Source organism: Apostichopus japonicus, chromosome 14, assembly GCF_037975245.1.
Source record: "Apostichopus japonicus isolate 1M-3 chromosome 14, ASM3797524v1, whole genome shotgun sequence".
Classification (NCBI taxonomy): Eukaryota; Metazoa; Echinodermata; class Holothuroidea; order Aspidochirotida; family Stichopodidae; genus Apostichopus; species Apostichopus japonicus.
This window is the reverse complement of record NC_092574.1, coordinates 10,564,106-10,582,508: the sequence shown is the minus strand read 5'-3', so window position 1 is coordinate 10,582,508 and position 18,403 is coordinate 10,564,106. Positions and strand designations below refer to the sequence as shown.

The window sequence follows — 18,403 nt, the reverse complement described above, 5'->3', positions numbered from 1 at the left end:
ATCAAATAAGAAAGCCAAATTAGAAAATGTTCAGGTCTTTATTTTCTCTTTCACGATTACTCCCAAAAATTCCAAAAAAAGTTGTCTTAATATTTGTTTGGTTCTTTTTCAATTGCAACCTATCAAAGTCTTTGCATTGTCTTTGTCATTCTCATTACAACTTTGCTGGACTGAGAATAGCGTACCATTTTTTCAAGTTACGTTATTATAATTTCAATGGTAGGCGCCCCCAGGTGCCAAGAGGTTATGGCAATTTGAAATGCAAACTGCAGCTATTTTAGGGTCAGAGGCAATGAATGACCTCAAAAACTGTAACAAGGAGTTTCTTCTCCTACCTTATGTGTCAAACGGCTGGCAATCAACTCTGAGTGCAGGCTGCAGACTATCCGCTGTCCACTCATCACCAACCTCGCTAAGGTATGCATGCATTCGTTCATCGACGACATCAGACTCTCGACAGGGTGGTTTAGACTTGTCACGAGCATCTTGCTGTTGTTGGTGAATTCTCGTATCTCTAACATGAGGTGATCCTTGAACTGGTTGAAACCTTCCGTCGTCACAGCAATGTCGCGCTTGTTGTTAGTGGTCGTTTCCAAAACATGACAGAGCATCTGAATGTCCATGTAAACGTCTGGTACCGATTCTAAAGTGCCGTACTCTTTACATTTCACATGATTTATGACATCTTCTGCAATGGTTCTTTTATTCCCAACCGGAAGTGATGATGATTTAGCCTCCAGCAAACTTGCACTCTCTGGAGGTTTGGACAGCGGGAGAGGAGGCGGGGTGGGCGACCACGTCTCAGAGTCTCCTCCTGCTTCATCAAAGTCTGATTCAACCGACCTTGTAACGTTGACCTGACTTGTAACAATATTGACTTCCTGTAAGCTGCCATGTTTTTTTGACAAAGCAGGATGGCCAGGGACTGGAGGTGCAGGCCTCCTTGGTGGTGGGGTGCTTATCCCAGCTTTACGCCAGAATTCCTGCTGCAAAACCACAGTCTCGCAAGTCTTCACATCCGGTATCATTTCATCCGTGATCTTCTTCTGTAGACTCCCCCCGACGGATTCGCTACGGCGCAAGGTGGAATTCAACTTCTCTCTGATCATCGGAGCTGCAAAGTCATCGTCCACTACTTCCTCGTCCAAGCCTCCTAAGATGTCCTCCATGGACTGACACTTTTGCACCTCCTCGTCGTCGGCTTCCCCCGAGGAAGTCTTGGGCCAGAGAGACTTCAGGCTCGTTCTGGGACGTGATTTGGTGGCCCTCAATATTATGGATTCCTTGAAGGAACTCCATGACCTTACCGGTGAGAAGACTTTAGAGATCGAGTCGCCGATGAGGTTATGACGATTCCTAGGTGATGAAGATGGAGAATCCTGCAACAGTTTACCAGAAGGAACATTTCCGTTTCCACTGTTAAGTCTCTGATCTCCCGTAGAGTCATCTTCTCCCAGAGTAAAGGTAGCACTGCGCTGCAAGGGTTTCTTTACCCTTCCAGTCTCGCCGACAGAAGAGCCATCTTTGTTACCCCGATTTGGATGTCCTGGACTGCTACTGGAGGATTTCCTCGAAAACCTCCTTCTCGGAGGTGGGGTAGGAGTAGACTTCTCTCCATCTTCTTGCAGTCCATTATTGTGAATTATTTTGTTCTTTGGAGCCACCTCTGGTGGAGGAATGAACATAAGCATACGCTTCCTCCTTGGTGGTTGGATGGGTGGAGCTTCTGCAGGGGTTTCGTTACTCTCAAGTTCATGGCCGGGAACAGCGTCTGTGTCTCTAGAATCTCGTTTGCTAGCCAACGAGCTCTTAGAGGATGGGGCTTTGACATCTCCAGTGGCATCAAGTGGATGATGTTTATCTGGTAAATCTTGTACTTCACAGCCATGTGATCCATCGTCAAAGCATGGCGGAGGCGTGATGACGAGCGTGTCCTCGTCCAGAGTGTCGTCAAACCCAGGAGGAGGCTGAACTGTCAGAGAAGCAATTAGGAAATCAATCTGTTCCAATCCTTTCGGACTTTCATCTCTTGTAACTTGACCTGCATTTTGGTCTTCATTTGAGGTCTGTTCCAGCTCTTTAGAGAGGTCTGAAGGTGTGCCTTCTCTATGCTCGCTGAGGGTTTCAACGTCTTCTGTCCCTGCACTGACGGAAAGGAGGATTTGCATGCTAGCAAGTGTATCGTGATCAATGGCAACACCAAGACCATGAGACCCAGCATCCACATCTCCTTCAACTGCCAGGTCATAAAACGTATTGCAAACATCTCCAACTGCTACGGATGCATCTGCTGCTTCTGCGCCCATGGGTGCATCCACACCGATCAGACTGTTTGGTTGTTCGCTGGACGGGCCATCTGCACACTCTGAGGCAATGGTCTCGTTACCAGAGTCCGATCCTTCTTCATCTCTTAAGAGTGGCACCCTGGGATTCACTGCCTCTTTATCCTCCATACTGGCATCCAGAGCCAAAAGAGCAGCCAGCTGAATTCCGTGGGCTTCATCCAGCAGCTGAGGTTGAAACCTGGATGGACTTGTCCTTTCATTCTTTTCTTCCTCTGGAGAAGCAATGCCCGCATGTTTTCCTCCATCTATCTCTGGATGAGAGATCTCTTCCTCTGGTAAGGGGATGTCACATGGTGATTTCATTTGTGTAAAAGACACTTCATTGTTTGCCTTTTCTTTCAGTGAAACTAGTTTCACCAAATCACTATTTTCTCTTTCACAACTCTCAGATGGTTCTTTCTCATCATTATTTTGCGGGAACTCATCCACATCTCTTGCACTTGTAAAAGTTTCAACTCTGACACCCTCTTCATCCTGTCCTGCTTTGCTTCTGCCGAGGACCTTTCTACCGTCACCTTCAGTTTCCACAGAAGTCTCATCAGAGGAAATCATTAAATCTTTTACCAAGACCATGTCCTCACTTTTGTATGTGCTCACCAGAGTTAGTTCATCTTGGGAAGTATCTTTGCATTTTGAGGGATTACCCTCTTTATCCGCTATGTTATCTTCTATGTTAACTTCAGTTTTGTCCAGCAGTTCTAATTCTGGAAGTGAAAGAACATTGTCTTTTTCATCCACCTCATCATTAGTGGCAGAAGAAACCACTTTATTTTCTGTTAACATGGACTTGTGATTCCCATTTTCATCTGATGTCCTAAAGGCATCGTCCTCTTCTTTAGAGTTTGAGAACTGCCGATGATCAACCACATGTGAGACTGCTATCAGAGCTTGAACGAGTCCCTTTAGACTAGTCTTTGTTCTCCCTTCATCCGTTTTCACCACAGGGTCTTTGTGGGCCCCAACCTTTTTAATCTGATCCACTCTAAATGACTCCGCTAATGCATCAAGGGACTCTTCTACGTCGGCGACATTCGGCGACTCTTTATCTGCCGTTGATTCAGTTTTCTTGCTTTCGTTCTCTATTATATCAGCTTTGTTTGAAATTGCACAAATTTGCTCCTCCGGGATTGGATGATCTTCTGCTTTAAATGATGCCGCAATGCTTTCCAGAGTTTCCTCACCCTCCTTCAGGTCTCCTCCATCTTTCAAGTTATCATCATCTATCTCTGGCTTTGCTATTGCAGAATCTGCTTCTTCTGAAAGGTCAGGGGTTCTAGGTGGAATGTCAAATTCTATAAATACTTCTGGAGAGGACACTGGATCTGGGGAAGGGATATCTATCATTGAAACAGGAATTTCATCGTCTTCTTCGTCTTCTTCATTATGCGAGGGGGATACGAGGACAGGATTGTCGATTGGGGAATGAATACTACTGCTCTCACTTAGATTGTGGCATGTTGCACTACTTGACCTTCTACTCCTTGCAAAGGCATCGTCGTTGTGCCAGAAAATGTCGTGATTTCTGAAGCTATGATCCAATTCTGAAAGACATAAACTCCTGACTGATGAACTTTCACTACTGAAACTATCCACAGATGGTCTCCTGTCTATCAAATCTCCGACGGATCTGGACTTTCTCAACTTTGCAGTGCCGTCTAGCACATCCTGGACGTTGTTTCCCTCTTTGAAATCGTCCTGCAATATGAAGAGCAACTGTGCAATGCCGTCGTCCTCGTCTTGCTTTACGCTATCCTCCGTGGGTTCTCGGATGTCGAAGCTCATGTCTGTAAGAGATACGACACTGCCAGTATCCTCCTCGTCCCTCTCTTCCTGAGCAATCGGCTCGGTGTCGGTCAAGACTGCTGCAGCACCGTTGTCTGTGTTCTTTGGTTCTTCACTAGCGTCATCTGAATCAAAAGACAGGGCTACTTCATCACTGTCGGAGCCATCAGTCCTCGGTAGAGATAACTCGCTGCGAAAAGTAAAAAGTAAATCAACCATATGAGAGTTAAAACTCTGAACAAAATGTGACCAAACATGTCGTACATGTCTGATCAATTTCTGCCAAAATGATGTGACTACACACTTTGAAACAAAAAGAGTAGTTATCAAAAAAAAAACTGTTTTCGAACTTTCAACATTTCTGATGACATTCCACAGAGTCCTTATCAATTCTGGAGTACAGAATATACATCTGTACTCCATATCTTCCCCTCTCTACTTGACCAGTATTAAAGCGGATGCCCTGTGACCTAGTATGAAGTCCTATGTGTCCTGAGTAATAATGTTTCTTAGAAAAAAACAGAAACTGTAAAAATGCTAACTCTTTGACTCAATTTAAGTGAAAGGAAAGAAAAAAAATGTTAAAAGTAAAAAAAGATGAAAATGTCTGTACAGAGCTCCCCATACACTCAGGTCATTAGTGGCTATACCCTTTAGTTGAATTAAAACAAAACACGTATGTATTTATTCATTCACTTCTTAACGATTCATTGTGTGACCACAAACATATGGTTAAGCTTGTCAAGTCTAGTTTCAACATTGTTAACAGTCTTGTTTTTTGTCAACTAATCACGAAAGATATGGTAAAGTTACTGAAAAAATATTGATCAAAATATGTATAGCTGTGTAGCATGTATCTTTCTCTGTTCGATACAACTTTTGTAAGATAATTGTTACATTTTCAGTAACTAAACTAAACTAAACTCGAAGAAAAGACAGAAATCTGATGACAATACAAGTCTGTTTTGAAAATTTACCTCAGCATTAGTTTCCCAAGCAGACTGAAATGATCCTTAACCTTAAATTGTAAAGGATGCAACTAGTAGCAATTTAAAAACCAACATACTATCTGTCTCTTGAGGTCAGAGAAAATCAAATCTTAATATTGAACTGGGGCAATTATAAACCAAAAAAGATTGCCATATTTTGCCCGTTTTGAGTAACTAAATATTTATGACTATCTTGCAAACAAAGCTCAGTAGGTTTATTATAGTATTGACTTAATTCTTGTAATCTACATTTTTATTTTATGCATGTGATATCTACTCTTTTCACAGATTACAATGTTACTCCAAGGAAGGATAATAGAAGTCAGATTACCAAGATTACCAAGAGACTTTGACAAATTTCTGTTCAGTAAAGGAACACCACTGTTTATTACTTGATTCTCTTTTTCATCTATTGTCTCTTTCTTCATCAAATATTCATATAAAAGATATAAATATTCATATAAAAGATAAGGGAAAAAAAACAGATATCCTTGCTCTGGAGGTGTTATCAGCTCAAAGTCTCGACTTTCAAGTTAACAGTGCCTTCTCGACACTTATTCAAATATTTTTACTTTCATTTATTGAATCCTTCTGTACACCCCCACTCTCATTATTTTTTTAATAAATGAGATATGTCTTTGTTCTTTAGCACGCTCACATAACGACTAACTATAACGATAGTCTCTTCACGAGTTTAAAACTAAAGCAGGTCACTTTTCATTATAAAATGCAGTCAGATATTCAAAGACTTCAAGTGGAAATATGCTGACGGAGATTGCCCCTAATGAATTTCTATTTCTCTCAAGGAAAGGAAAGAGCATTTTTAAAATTATCAATATAGGGTTGTTCAGCGAGGGATAACTTATTCACACTGGGAAAACAGACAACCTCTGTACTGAGCATCATATTACACTTTTAATTAAAATTGACAACACATTGTCTGACTGAAGGTAAGGAGTGCTTTAAGTCTTTGGAACTCTGTTAGTTTGATTACAATCCACACATATGGGTTAGTGCTAAGGGCGAATTATTCAAATAATGCTCAAATCACGTTTTCAAAGAGGAGAAAAAATGAGAGAAGGAAGTGGGGCTCAGAATGTAATATGTCATAGAACCCTTTAAAGATGGAAAATCATTAATGAGAGGACAGCAATGAGACCTGTTATAACCTGAGATAACACCTTCACAATACACATTATTGCATGATCTGTGGCCTACATGAAGTAAAGAGGACATGTTTTCTATGGAGTCCTTAGCCTTTCTACAGGAGTGAACACACACAATGTCAATGCAGTGGGATATATATATATATATATATATATATATATATATATATATATATATATATATATATATATATATATATATATATCACAATATTTTGTGATATCACATTGAACAGCAGAGGACCTACCTGTGCCTTGCTCTATCACCCTTCAGGGTAACTCTTCTTGTATGACATGACATTTCTCTACCTTGGACCACCAGATAAATTGTGAAAAGTCACTCTGAAAATCTGACTACACCCAAGAATGTATTACAAGCTTACTCTGAATTTCTGTTGAGGACGCTGTCGTATGTCGGAGGACCTTCTGTTAGGTCAATCAGGTACTCCAGATCCGTGTCTTCTTCTGTCTCGTAGATCGGGTAGTCGTCGACATCTGGGTAGTTCCAGCCAGCTGGTAACACACGATGTTCTCCCAAATACACTGGGGTACCTGCACAGGGCAAGAGAAAGCTAGAACTTAGGAAAATAAATGTCAGAAAGGACTTAAATTGATTCTTTGGGCTTGAGAGATATTCATCTTTGATATTTTCATTTGTTTGTAGAGAGATATGAAGATGCGGTTACTCTACATTTGGGATGTCTACTTATACCGGAGACCAAACTTGTTGCCTGCTCAAGTACCGTACCGTTTGGAAAATCTAGTTCTAGATGCTAGTGCACAATATAATAGTACTGCTACTTGAGGCTTATACTCACACTTGTACTCATGCAACAGGGACTTCTACTTGTACTAATATCAATGCGGTTGTATATGTGCTAGAAGTTTGCCAGAGACATTACTTACATGTATCTACTCTAATTACTGTGTGTTCACTCTTAATAATAACCTCACAAACAGAAAAAAAAATAATAAAACAATTATTATAAATTTTTTTTTTTTTGGGGGGGGGCATGCATTTATTTTGCTTAACACTTTAACTTCACGGTACCTAATCAAAATTAATAGTTGTTTCATGATTACAGATGTGACTCACACAAGTTTATCATGCCTACAACTACATTATTGATATGTGGATTATTTTTATAAGTTCTGTAGGCTGAAATAGCCACTGAACCTAATGTGAGGGTAATATAATACATAAGTGAACCAAAACTGTACATGGAGAATAACACTTAGCATAGGGCCCCACAAAACCCTGGTAGATCTTTGCATTGCTCAGTGCCACTTTCAAAATTCAGGAATAACATTAGTGCCCTTTTCTTCACTTCCTACCAGTAAAGAATTGATATTCATTGATACCAATCCTGCCCCCCACCTCACCCTATCTACACTTTCAGGGAATAATTTAGCGCCCAAATTTTGCGTAGTAGTTTCGAGGACTTTGAATTTATAATACTCCAATAAATTCTATGGTTCCTTTGTACTAAATCTGCTATGCATCTTTGCACTTGCATCTAGCACAATGCTGTTTGCATACAATTTGGAGATGTAATATCTGATATTAAGATATTCCCAGACTTTTAGTATTTCTAGTTTATACATAACAGATATGAAGAATGTTTGCCTCTTCTCACAGTGAAGAGGTCTGTTTCTTATTTTATATACTTGACAGGTCTGTTTCTAAGCTGAACTCAACAAACTTTTCTGTATTGAGTTCAACCTAAACACACATCTCTGTTAACACTATGGAACAGACCAGTCTGTTTCTTCTTCATGATAAACAGACCCGTCTGTTCTTATCTTGTACTGAACAGACCTGTCTACTGCTTCTAATTCACACTGAATCAGACTAGTTATCAGACTATATCAGACTAGTTATATCTGATAGTTATATCTGATATAGTCTATATCAGACTACTTATTTCTAGTTCATAAGGAAGACAAACAGCTGTCTGCATCTACATCAGACTGTTCTAAACTATACTCAAGAGACTTGTCTGTCTTCAGTCCATCTTTAACATATTTTTGTAAGTATGTATGTATTTTAGATCCTCCTGCAAGCAGGAACTCGCGAAGAAGCCTCATTGGCTTACCAAGGCCGCAAGCTGACCGAAGTCAGTCTCTTAGTTTCATATTTAACGTCCATGATTATGAATTGTCAATAGCTTTCTTCTGTTAACATTAAAATTAATAAAAGACCTGTCTGTTTTCTATCTCCTATGGAATAGACCTATCTGTTTCTTGGTCACAACTAACAGACCCATCTGTTTCTTATCTTGCACTGAACTGTCTGTCTGTTTCAAGATTGTATCTAACAAACTGGTTTGACACACATCTCTGTTCCTATATCCTATGAAACAGACCTGTTTGTTCACGATAAAAGTAACTCGTCTGTTTCCTGGTTGTAATCCATCACTTCAATTCAAACATGACAATACGGTTACCTTTCATGTTAGTTTCAAAGACATGTACTGATTACATACTTCTGTGGCTTCATGCTTCTTGTTCACCTTTGCCCTACAAGTCTTTGAAAGGCTACAGTTTGTTTCTTTAAAGAGAAATGTTAAGCTAAAAATATCTGCTGTAAACAATCCCAAGCGGTTGGGTAGCAATTAGTGTCTACTTACATATGCCATTAGTAATGAAAAACAAAATAAAAGACAAAACAATATAACACAGACAAACAAAATAGGATAAGAACATATCACTATGAACTGTGAAACTTGGATGGATTCCAGTCAAATAACAGCCTGAAATTTTAACACCCCTAGAAATGCCTAATTAATTTTACATCACACCTAAAGAAGACTCACGCTCTTCCATATAGTTTTTCACGTTTTTTCAACCTTAAAAAGTGTCCTTATTTCCTCCGACTTTGAGTGGGAAGATTTCGGATTTGACACAGTTTTAATTCTTAATGGTAATGTCAATTGAAAATGACTAGTTAAAGGAAGTAACCCTAATCCCTGATTTGACTTGAATTTAAGTAGTGAAAACACTGCAGCAGCTGTAACAATACTTTAATAAGTCATCCCGGTGATGAGATGAATAAATCATTTTAACTTAAGTAACGTTTTTTGGGGGGTATTGGACGTGGCACTGAATAATGCATATGTTCACTTCATTTAGTAATAGAATGTTTAATGTTGACCTACAAACTACATTCTGAAATGTCAAATATTGTGGGTAAGATGATGGTGAAAGAGGGGAGAAACAAGAAGGTTGTGAAGGGAAAGACTGGAGAGAAGAGGAGAGGAGGGGTTTGGAAGGAAAGGAATGAGGAGGAGAGGATATAAGTTTAAAGAATTATTTCTGTGTCTAGAATTGCTTTTGACATCTTCAAAGTGACATATCACCGCTGAACTTGGCAGAGCAGTACAACAACTATGTAGCTGACATTACTAAATGGAATATATGTGTTGGGCAACATGGGGAAATCGAATTCCACTAAATAATTAAAGTGAAATATTCCAAGAGTATTAAATAGCCGACTTTGAACGATACCCGAATTGTGCAACTTTCATACAATTCTCGTCAGAACTACTGTAGACCGGAAACAAGTATAACTCTACCTATCGGAAACATCTAAAATGGGGTCCATTGTAATCTGCTCTAAAATTAAAGGACATAATCATTCAGTTGAACTCTGTATCTGTGCCAGTGGTAGTGCTCATGAGGCCTTTTTCCACATCTTTTCTTCACATTCACTTCACTTAAAGGGTGTTGAAGACTCGCGCAAAAAGAAACTTCTAATGCCGGTAATCTGACCTAGTTTCGAATGAGGTGTAACAGAAGTGTTAGACACCACCATCGATCCCAGAAAATACACACACACAGCTTGCTACCATCGGTTATTAGACACTAGTGTACAGTCAGTACATACAGCTGCGGTCAATACCCAAAGCACTGTACAAACAATACAGCGATGGACATCTCAGGTCCAGCTAAAGATAACAAGGTATCAGGTTTCATTACTGTACTGTCTACATTGTGTAGCAACACGAACAAAACGTCACTTGCAAGCAACGGAAAGTTAACTTTTTCAGATGGCCGCACACAGTTTGGGGCGAGTCTTCAATGCCTTTAATTCATGAATACTTTCATTTTGCTTGCTTTCATTTACCTTTCTCCTTCCCCGTTTCATTCTTGTATATACATTGTAAATTTATGTGAATGAGTCTCTAACTCTGCTATGAGGATTACACAAGAAATAAACTGAAACTGATTCAAATCCACAAAACTAAAGACTACTGTACAATGATCTGTAAAAGTGTAATGTATGTACTTTTGCTAATAATTACCCTTAGAATTATGAATGGAAAATTACTAATTCACCTCAGAATGTTATATGCAAATTAGGTTAGACAATATATTCTATTGTTAGAATCTTAACTTTAGAATTATGTTTCAATACTTATATCCAAAAGTGTGAGAAAGCAAACGAGGAAAAAGAAAAAGGAAGAGGAGTGACAGAATATGAGAAACTTGGCTGGGATATAACCACATTTTGATAGGCACTGAGATATTATCAGGTAGTAGAGCTCTTAAAATTGGCTTTTGAAAGGAGGATATAATTGTTAAGGGGATTTAAACTGGGCTCTGCTCCAGAAGGCACTTATGTAAACTTAACAGTATGCTAGCCTTATGTACTTTTCATTACAGGAAATACTATGTGTACAAAAATCACTTGATGTGGATGCAATCGTCAGGTTACTAGTTTACTATGGTAGGTAGATGATGTGAAACTTGGGTGATGGATAAAAGCAACTTTAAAAGCCCACTAGAGTACTTAAAAAAAATTAATAATAATAAATGAAAACCTAAAGAATAAAAAAAACATGCTGTAAATAGTTTAAGCTACTTTGATGAAACAATTGTCTCTTTGATAGAAAGAAAAGAAGAAAGAATACCATAACTACAAAAGTGCTGGTTGTGTAATACAGTGTGACTAACTCTTGGCATCAAAACATACTTCACACAGAAACTATAAAAAGTATTTTGTTGCATGAGTAATTTACAAAACCCCAAATAATGGTACATTATTAATTTCATTCTGAGACATTTTAAGAGAGTTCCGATAAGTTATCAGCAAAACTCATGCACGAAGCAGCGTTCTGAAGTTGATTGCAAATCTTTCTGCAGTTGTAACATAAAAATAAAAAACATTGCAATTGATAAATGTCGGACACCCTCTGAGGCATTTGTTACTTGGTATCCTCCCATCACATATGTGGACAAAAAAGCACAGTTTTTCATATTTTATTCTTAATCGGCGAAAACCTTGTCGCTATAATAATGTCCCATCTTTCTTTGCTTTTATTGTCCAAAACAAATAGTTTGCTATTAGTCACCTGAGAATATACAACTATTTCTTCAGTAATTGGGGGGGGGGGTGGAGGGGGAGGGGGAGGGGAGGGTTAAAAATGTAAATGTTTCTGTCTGTTTACCAGAACTGGGATCCTGAATAAATCTGCTGTTATCGATGCTCAACACCTTCTTCTCGTCATTAACGTAAATCTTGTACAGACCGCTCACAAAGTAAGAAAAGTCTGTGCCGTCTGCCTCTGTGGTAACCAAGTGAAATTTCTGATAAAAAAGAAAAGAAAAAAAGCAGGGATTCTGTTATCCAAGGCTCTTAACCATCTGTCACCTTTGAAAATTAAGAAAATTTCATCATTCACTTTTTTTTCTCATTTGTTCTCTAGATATAGGTTCATCCAAAATTCAATTATTTCCCAACGTAACGTGAGCTCTCAGCTGGAAAAAGGATAATGTTTGCAGATTAGAAAGTTTGCTTCATTTCATTATTACAGGAATAAAATAAACATTAACAGGTGTGCACCTGGGTCCTTCCTTTTCATGGAAACAAAGGGGAAAAGAAAAGGAAAAACATGACCTATGTTCCATATTTCAGAAGTATTGTACTTTGGTGTGGAGGAAGGGGGGGGGGATTGAGGGGGCAATGAAGGTGCACCATACTCAACACTGAAAGTATATTTGAAGGTGTGTTCACAAGACTGCCAAACAAAGTGACAAGTCTTCATTGTAGTCTTTGATTCGGTGCTTGTACAAGTTGTCCAATTTGATATTAATACTGTTCTGTTTCGATGGAATCAATCAATTCGCTATCAAATTACATTTCGGTCTGAGATGTTTGGGAGAAGCAAAACCTTTAGCGTCATCCTTATCCACTTATTTAGTTTCCTTCATTTTAATTACCTCTTCCCCCCCCTTACCTCCCACCCCAACAAATCAGAGGAGGGGCAGGACAAGTATTGCAGGCTATACTGCTAGTCCTATTTGGCCCATGTGGCCTGTTAGCCGTGCTTTATGACTGACCTGTCCGTCCACTTTGATTAATTCCACCTGGCAGACGGCATTCACTGTGTCTTCCTTGACCATTGGTTGACGAGACAGCACCAAAGCCTCTATACCTTTGAAGTCCGATATTTGGTTGTAGACCTCATTCTCCTTATCCTCCACTTTACAAATTCCTATCCTAGGGTTGACAATTATCTCGCATTCAGTTTTTGTGTCAGTTTCGTCGGAAACCTAAGTTTACGAGTGGAGACAAGAAAACAAAGAGTAAAACATCAAATTCCCAGGTTTAACATCTGGATAGCTCTAACAGAAAGTTGGCAGCATTTGTAGCAAATCAAACGGTGACAAAATCAAATTAAAATGAAAAGGGCATAAAAATATAGGAACTGAAAATACACGGATGGTAAAATGAATCAAATCATAAAGAAAAAAAATAGAGAATAACGTTATTATTTTGCACTAAGAAAGCTAGGAAGCCTTATAACTTCTTGAGTCTTTAGAAGTCCATCTTCAAACTAACACAGTTTCAGCAATGGCTTTAGCTGGTCTATGATAGAACTAGGATTATTACAATCTTGCTACTCTCCTTTAACGATGTGTTCGATATACTCAACACGGTTGTTATACAAGTGCAAAGTTTTTCTTAACAGGAATCATAGTCCTCTTTTAGAGACAAAATCGGCTGAGCTAACATTTCAACTCTAAATTGTTCCCTGCTTATCCTGTACAAGACTCTTTCTTTTGACTGATGTGCATATATCTCATTGTATGATTTCACTTAATTACCCACCCCCCTCTTTTTATTTTTGGCATTACTATATAATATTATTATACAAAACAATTTTACACAAAACGCTTGCTGTAATAGCAAACTGAAGCAACCTTGCCCCCCCCCCCCAACCCAACCCCAAATGGAGATTTTGTTGATGAAAGTGGAGAGAATATTTTACAGAACAGAATAACATCTAAGTTTTCTCCACATATTGTTATCCAGAAAATAATTGAACATCTGTGCACACATGAAGGAATGTCACATTGAATCCTCTGTGTTTTGTTAAAATCTATTTCAGTTCCAGGTTTTTTTTATTATATAACATATATATAACTATTTAAATATATTCCATTGAATGATAATGGACTCTAAATGACTTAGACTTATCTGATATATCTGGAAGGAGAAGATCTTGGCTAATCAATGTTGGTAAAAATTTAATAGCATCTTTTAATGGCTAACTTTCATATGAGTTGTCAACTATCACAATTACAAAACAACCGCATGGATGAAGGTTTCAGCATACATGTCTAACATATTTATGTACAGTCAATTGTTTATTGTACTTAGTGACATAAAAAGCCAACTTTGCATCACTGATTTTAATAAACTGGTCCATACTAAAGTGTGAAGAAGTTCTGGGTCCCCTGCACACTTATAAACAACATAACAAATTATGTTAGTTGTGAAGAGGACTCCCACCATCCAAATCAATTTAAATGCAGTGTTTTCGTAGCTTCTCACCTAGACTACATCAAATCCGTACAAAGTTCGTTTTCCCTATTGTTAGGTATGAAATTGGTCTCTCTTGGCTTTTAAATCAACAGAAACCATTGAAAAATGAGGGGAGGGGGTTACTAAGAGAATGTTCATTTAAAGTGACATGGAAATTTCATCAAAACAGTCGGGAAAAAAAATGACCAATTGGAACATCAATGCACAGTGCTATATCAGTTATTAATAGGGCAGGGGTGTGCATCTGGGAGTTCACATGTGCCCCCCACCCCCCCCTGGGTGCAGACATCATAAATCGATACACAACGGCCAATCGTTTTCCTTTCGCAGTGACCTTTGACAATTTGCAGTATTAACGCAACTTGTGATCAAACTGAACAACAGCTTAAAATGCTCCTTCTCACTAAATGCTTGCACCAGGAATACCGGCCTAATAAAAGCTGATACACACCTCCTTTCAAAGTCTACCTGTTTTCACAGATCTGGTATAAGGTTACAGGTTCCCCCCCCCCCCCCCCCGATACTAGAACGAGTGGGTAATTCATTCTTGCCTGAGGCAATGCACCTGTTCAACTCGCTCGCTTGCCCAAGCGTTTCTGGCCACAGAGCATCATCTGTCTACTGTTACTACAGCCCTGGCTTTACTTTTAGTTTACTTTTGTAGTTCTATACAGTTATGTTTGTTTATTGTTTTCCTTTGTTTTGTTCCCTGTCGACGGAAAACAATTTTCCGTCGTCAACAAGTGGATAATAAAGCAGATATCTATCTATCTAACATGCAAAGAAGGAAGTTTTTTTATTCTCCAACTGCATAATTAATTAGGTTTTAGAAAAGGCAACATGTGGAGAATACAGCAATCAGATCCAGTTTCTGTCTAATCTTGTTACAAGCCAAATAAAAATAATCTCAAAGACCAAACCCCCCCACCCCACAAAAATAAAATAAAGGGGGGGGGACAGTTCTTATGCATGCTTATGTGCAACTTGTGCAAATTTAATCACCTGCTTCCCTGATAAGTATTTGAAAGTAGCAGAAACGAAAGTAAACAAAAGTCAAATTTCTACACAGCATGAAGGCTTTAAGATGATACCTAGACATAGGATTAATCTGTGATTTACAGATGGTGGTGCAAACAGCATGAAGGGATTTATACCATCTTAGAATTTTGAATGAAAAGAAAGAAATAAGAATGGTTTGTCTTCCCTTTTCTGTCACTTTGGAAATCTAAAAATGTTTGAAGGGCTCTCAACAGGTCAGGAACTAAGATAAGATCAGATGATATTAGCAAATGACGTGATGAGCTTTATTTCTGTTACATGGATTCATGTCGACTTACCCCACAGGTAACACAGTAGTTTCTGCAGGAAAACAACTTCAATTCTGCGATAATTTTTAAATAATGCAGCTTGGCTTGTACCTCGGATAGACACTAAAGAAAAACAGAGAATGATAAAAACATGAGAATGTGGGGCAGGGCAGTAATAAAGCAGTCTGAAGCTTTCTGCTGTATTCTACAATATATACATAAGTTTGTTCGTGTACAGCTTGATAATACTTGTGCTCGGTAAAGTGCGCAAGGGAAACTTATGCAAGTAGGGTGTCATGTAGAGGGTAAGCTGTCACATGAGGATCAGGTGTCACACGGACACTAAAGAAGAGGATCAAACTAAAAATAAGAACGATGCAGGATAGTAATAAAACAGTTGGTAGCATTTTCCCTGTAATCTACAAACTATTCCAGATGTGCGTAGCTTGATTGAACAGAAATGTAGGGAAGTCGGTTGTCACATGAGGGTCAGGGGTCACCCGAGGAGTGTGATGTGACACAAACTTTAAACAATCTTGCGATTCCCTTACACTTGCAAAATTTGAGTTGCAAACGGAAGCTCATGAACAAAATTGAAAGGGCTCACACACCATTTTTTATTTCAACATCACAATAGTTTGAAAAGTTCAACTTTGGAGAGAGATTAATTGTTTAGTTGTCATGCCTAGTTTTAGTTATGACTCATTTCTGAGCTATTTCTCAATAGTTACGATGTTGTACACTACTAATGATCAACTCATGGTACTAATACTCATGCCAACAGCTGGCTAATTTTGTTGGAAATAGTTAGGACCGATATGACGGCACCCTCCATTGATTTTGGGCCTTGGCTGGGGGAGCGCCATTGTAACATTTTGCAGTAACAAGTGTACAAATGACTACTTGCGGAGATAGTTGGCTATTTGTCGATACAAACAAGAGTACTTAGTCATTGGCCTGCAATGCTTACACTAGTAATGTACTCAGGAATCTCTTCTCTGCCTATAAGACACAGGGGGCAGAAGTTGCTAATGCTATGAAACCCGGATAGTTAGTCATAATCTGTTTATTCCACCAAAATCGAGAACATGTTATGTTATTCGTGGGGTTTCAGAGGGAATATTCTGCTGGTAACTTGAGTAAATCTGGGATAATTTTAGAAGCAAAGATGTCAAAAAAGAAAGGGGAAAAAAAAAAAAAAAAATCTAAAACAACAACAAGTGGATAAATTAAACCTTCACAATCTCTCATCAATAGTTTTAAATTTACCTTTTGTCCTGGTGGTGTGAAGCTTTGGTTTTGTTTTAGGTGAAAACATAACTGTTTGCGGAGCTCCTTGCCCTTGTGTGTTTCAAGAATACTCCGAGGTAGAAACAACTCCAAGCCATCTTGCTTTCTGAGAAACAAAAGAAGAAGAGGAAGGAAGAGTTATACAAAAAACCATAAAAATAAAGAAATTGAAAAATAATTGATCAGGATAAATAGTTACAAAAACCAAAAAGATATATGATTGAAAATGGTGGTATTGACAAAAGAGGAATCAAAACAAAGACCACAAATTCATAGATATGTTTCATTGAATCGAAACACAAATAACTGTCATTTCTACAAGTTTCCTTTACATAAAAAACAAATTAAGAAAAAGCTGGGAAAACCCCCAAAACAGCCAGATTGTCTTTCTCCTGTTTACAGTATAAATAAAACTGTTTTTGATCAAAACTTTACAAAGAGAATGAGATGAATTACAAGGATGATATCCCATCAATTGATGAAGTGTTGTTAAGGTTCTCGGAAATAGAATTTAAAAAAAAAAAATCCTTCCATACCAATCAATGTACTATCAAATTAAGAGCTTTACAGAATTGCAGTTTTATTAAGAAACGATTTCCTTAACACATTGCACAAACAAAATCCTGGAAGTTATTTCAACTCATCTGGTACCATATGGTGACTGACAACGTTACTCATTATGATGTTGCCCGAACCGTTCCATACTTGACAAAACTACAGCGAATACAAACTTGGGAGTTTGACTTGAAGTTCGGCCATTTTCCAACTTCTGCTATTAAGGGGACATATACACCAGTTGATTATTTTTAAAAAAAAAATTAAAAAATTTAAAAATTAAATTTAAAAATGGTGTGATTTTTTTTCTGGCAACATTTGAAAGTCTCATTCTTTCATGCGGTTTTAATATAATCTGTAACATTTGTGACTGTACCTATCAACATCATATATGTCAGTTTATACATATATATCTTATTATATATATTGCATACGTGTGAACTTCACCATGAAAGCAGGGCTGGAACTTTCTAAATCTCTTTTTGTCATAAAATCAGTTCATTCAAAAAAGATATCCTATTTCTTATGTAAAGTTGTGTTTTCACGCAAAGCCTCAAACAGGAACACAATGGCAGCATATAACAAATTGAATCTCATTTCAAGTAAATAGCAAACATAAATGGAAAGAAATAAAGCTTTTTAAGAATATTTGTCATTCGGCAGAGATCTCACAATCCATCACTGTGATCCTTTTCCTTACAAGGGTGAGACATCTGGCTAAAACGGATGTCCTTAAAATGACCATATTCTAATCAATTTGAAGAAAAAGATGTTAGAGGGAAGGTTTCAATTTGTATTGAGGGTAGATACTTATCTCTCACCCCTCCCCCCCACCCCTTATCTGCCTTTTAAGTAAAGTACTCCAAATCTCTGAAAATCCAATCCAATCCAATGTTTCAGCTTTAATGGAAATAAAGGGTTCCTTTTTAACTTTGTTCTCGACAACTTTCAAGACTTAATGATAAAAATACACTTGATAACTTACTGCAGCATCTTCACCGAGACTTTCATGGACTTCTTATTGACACGCATCATGTGCTGTTGAATATTCAGCGAGGCCAGCCGGAGAGCGAGGTCAAACTTGAGTTCGTCCCCGAAACGTTCACATATAACATCATTACGACACTGAAAGAGGAAG

General features: G+C 38.2%; 1 protein-coding gene across 5 annotated transcripts in view; it reads right to left on the bottom strand.

Moving 5' to 3' along the window:
• LOC139979458 (uncharacterized) overlaps window positions 1–18,403 on the bottom strand; it is a 70,907-nt gene that overhangs the window by 6,494 nt on the left and 46,010 nt on the right. For all 5 annotated transcript variants that reach the window (XM_071990256.1, XM_071990259.1, XM_071990257.1 and 2 more), the window contains 7 exons: window positions 18,251–18,390; window positions 16,690–16,816; window positions 15,451–15,543; window positions 12,625–12,837; window positions 11,733–11,871; window positions 6,666–6,834; window positions 336–4,317 (listed from right to left, as the gene is read on the bottom strand). In XM_071990256.1, the coding sequence (XP_071846357.1) occupies window positions 336–4,317; window positions 6,666–6,834; window positions 11,733–11,871; window positions 12,625–12,837; window positions 15,451–15,543; window positions 16,690–16,816; window positions 18,251–18,390 (4,863 nt within the window). The remainder of the gene's footprint in view (window positions 1–335; window positions 4,318–6,665; window positions 6,835–11,732; window positions 11,872–12,624; window positions 12,838–15,450; window positions 15,544–16,689; window positions 16,817–18,250; window positions 18,391–18,403) is intronic.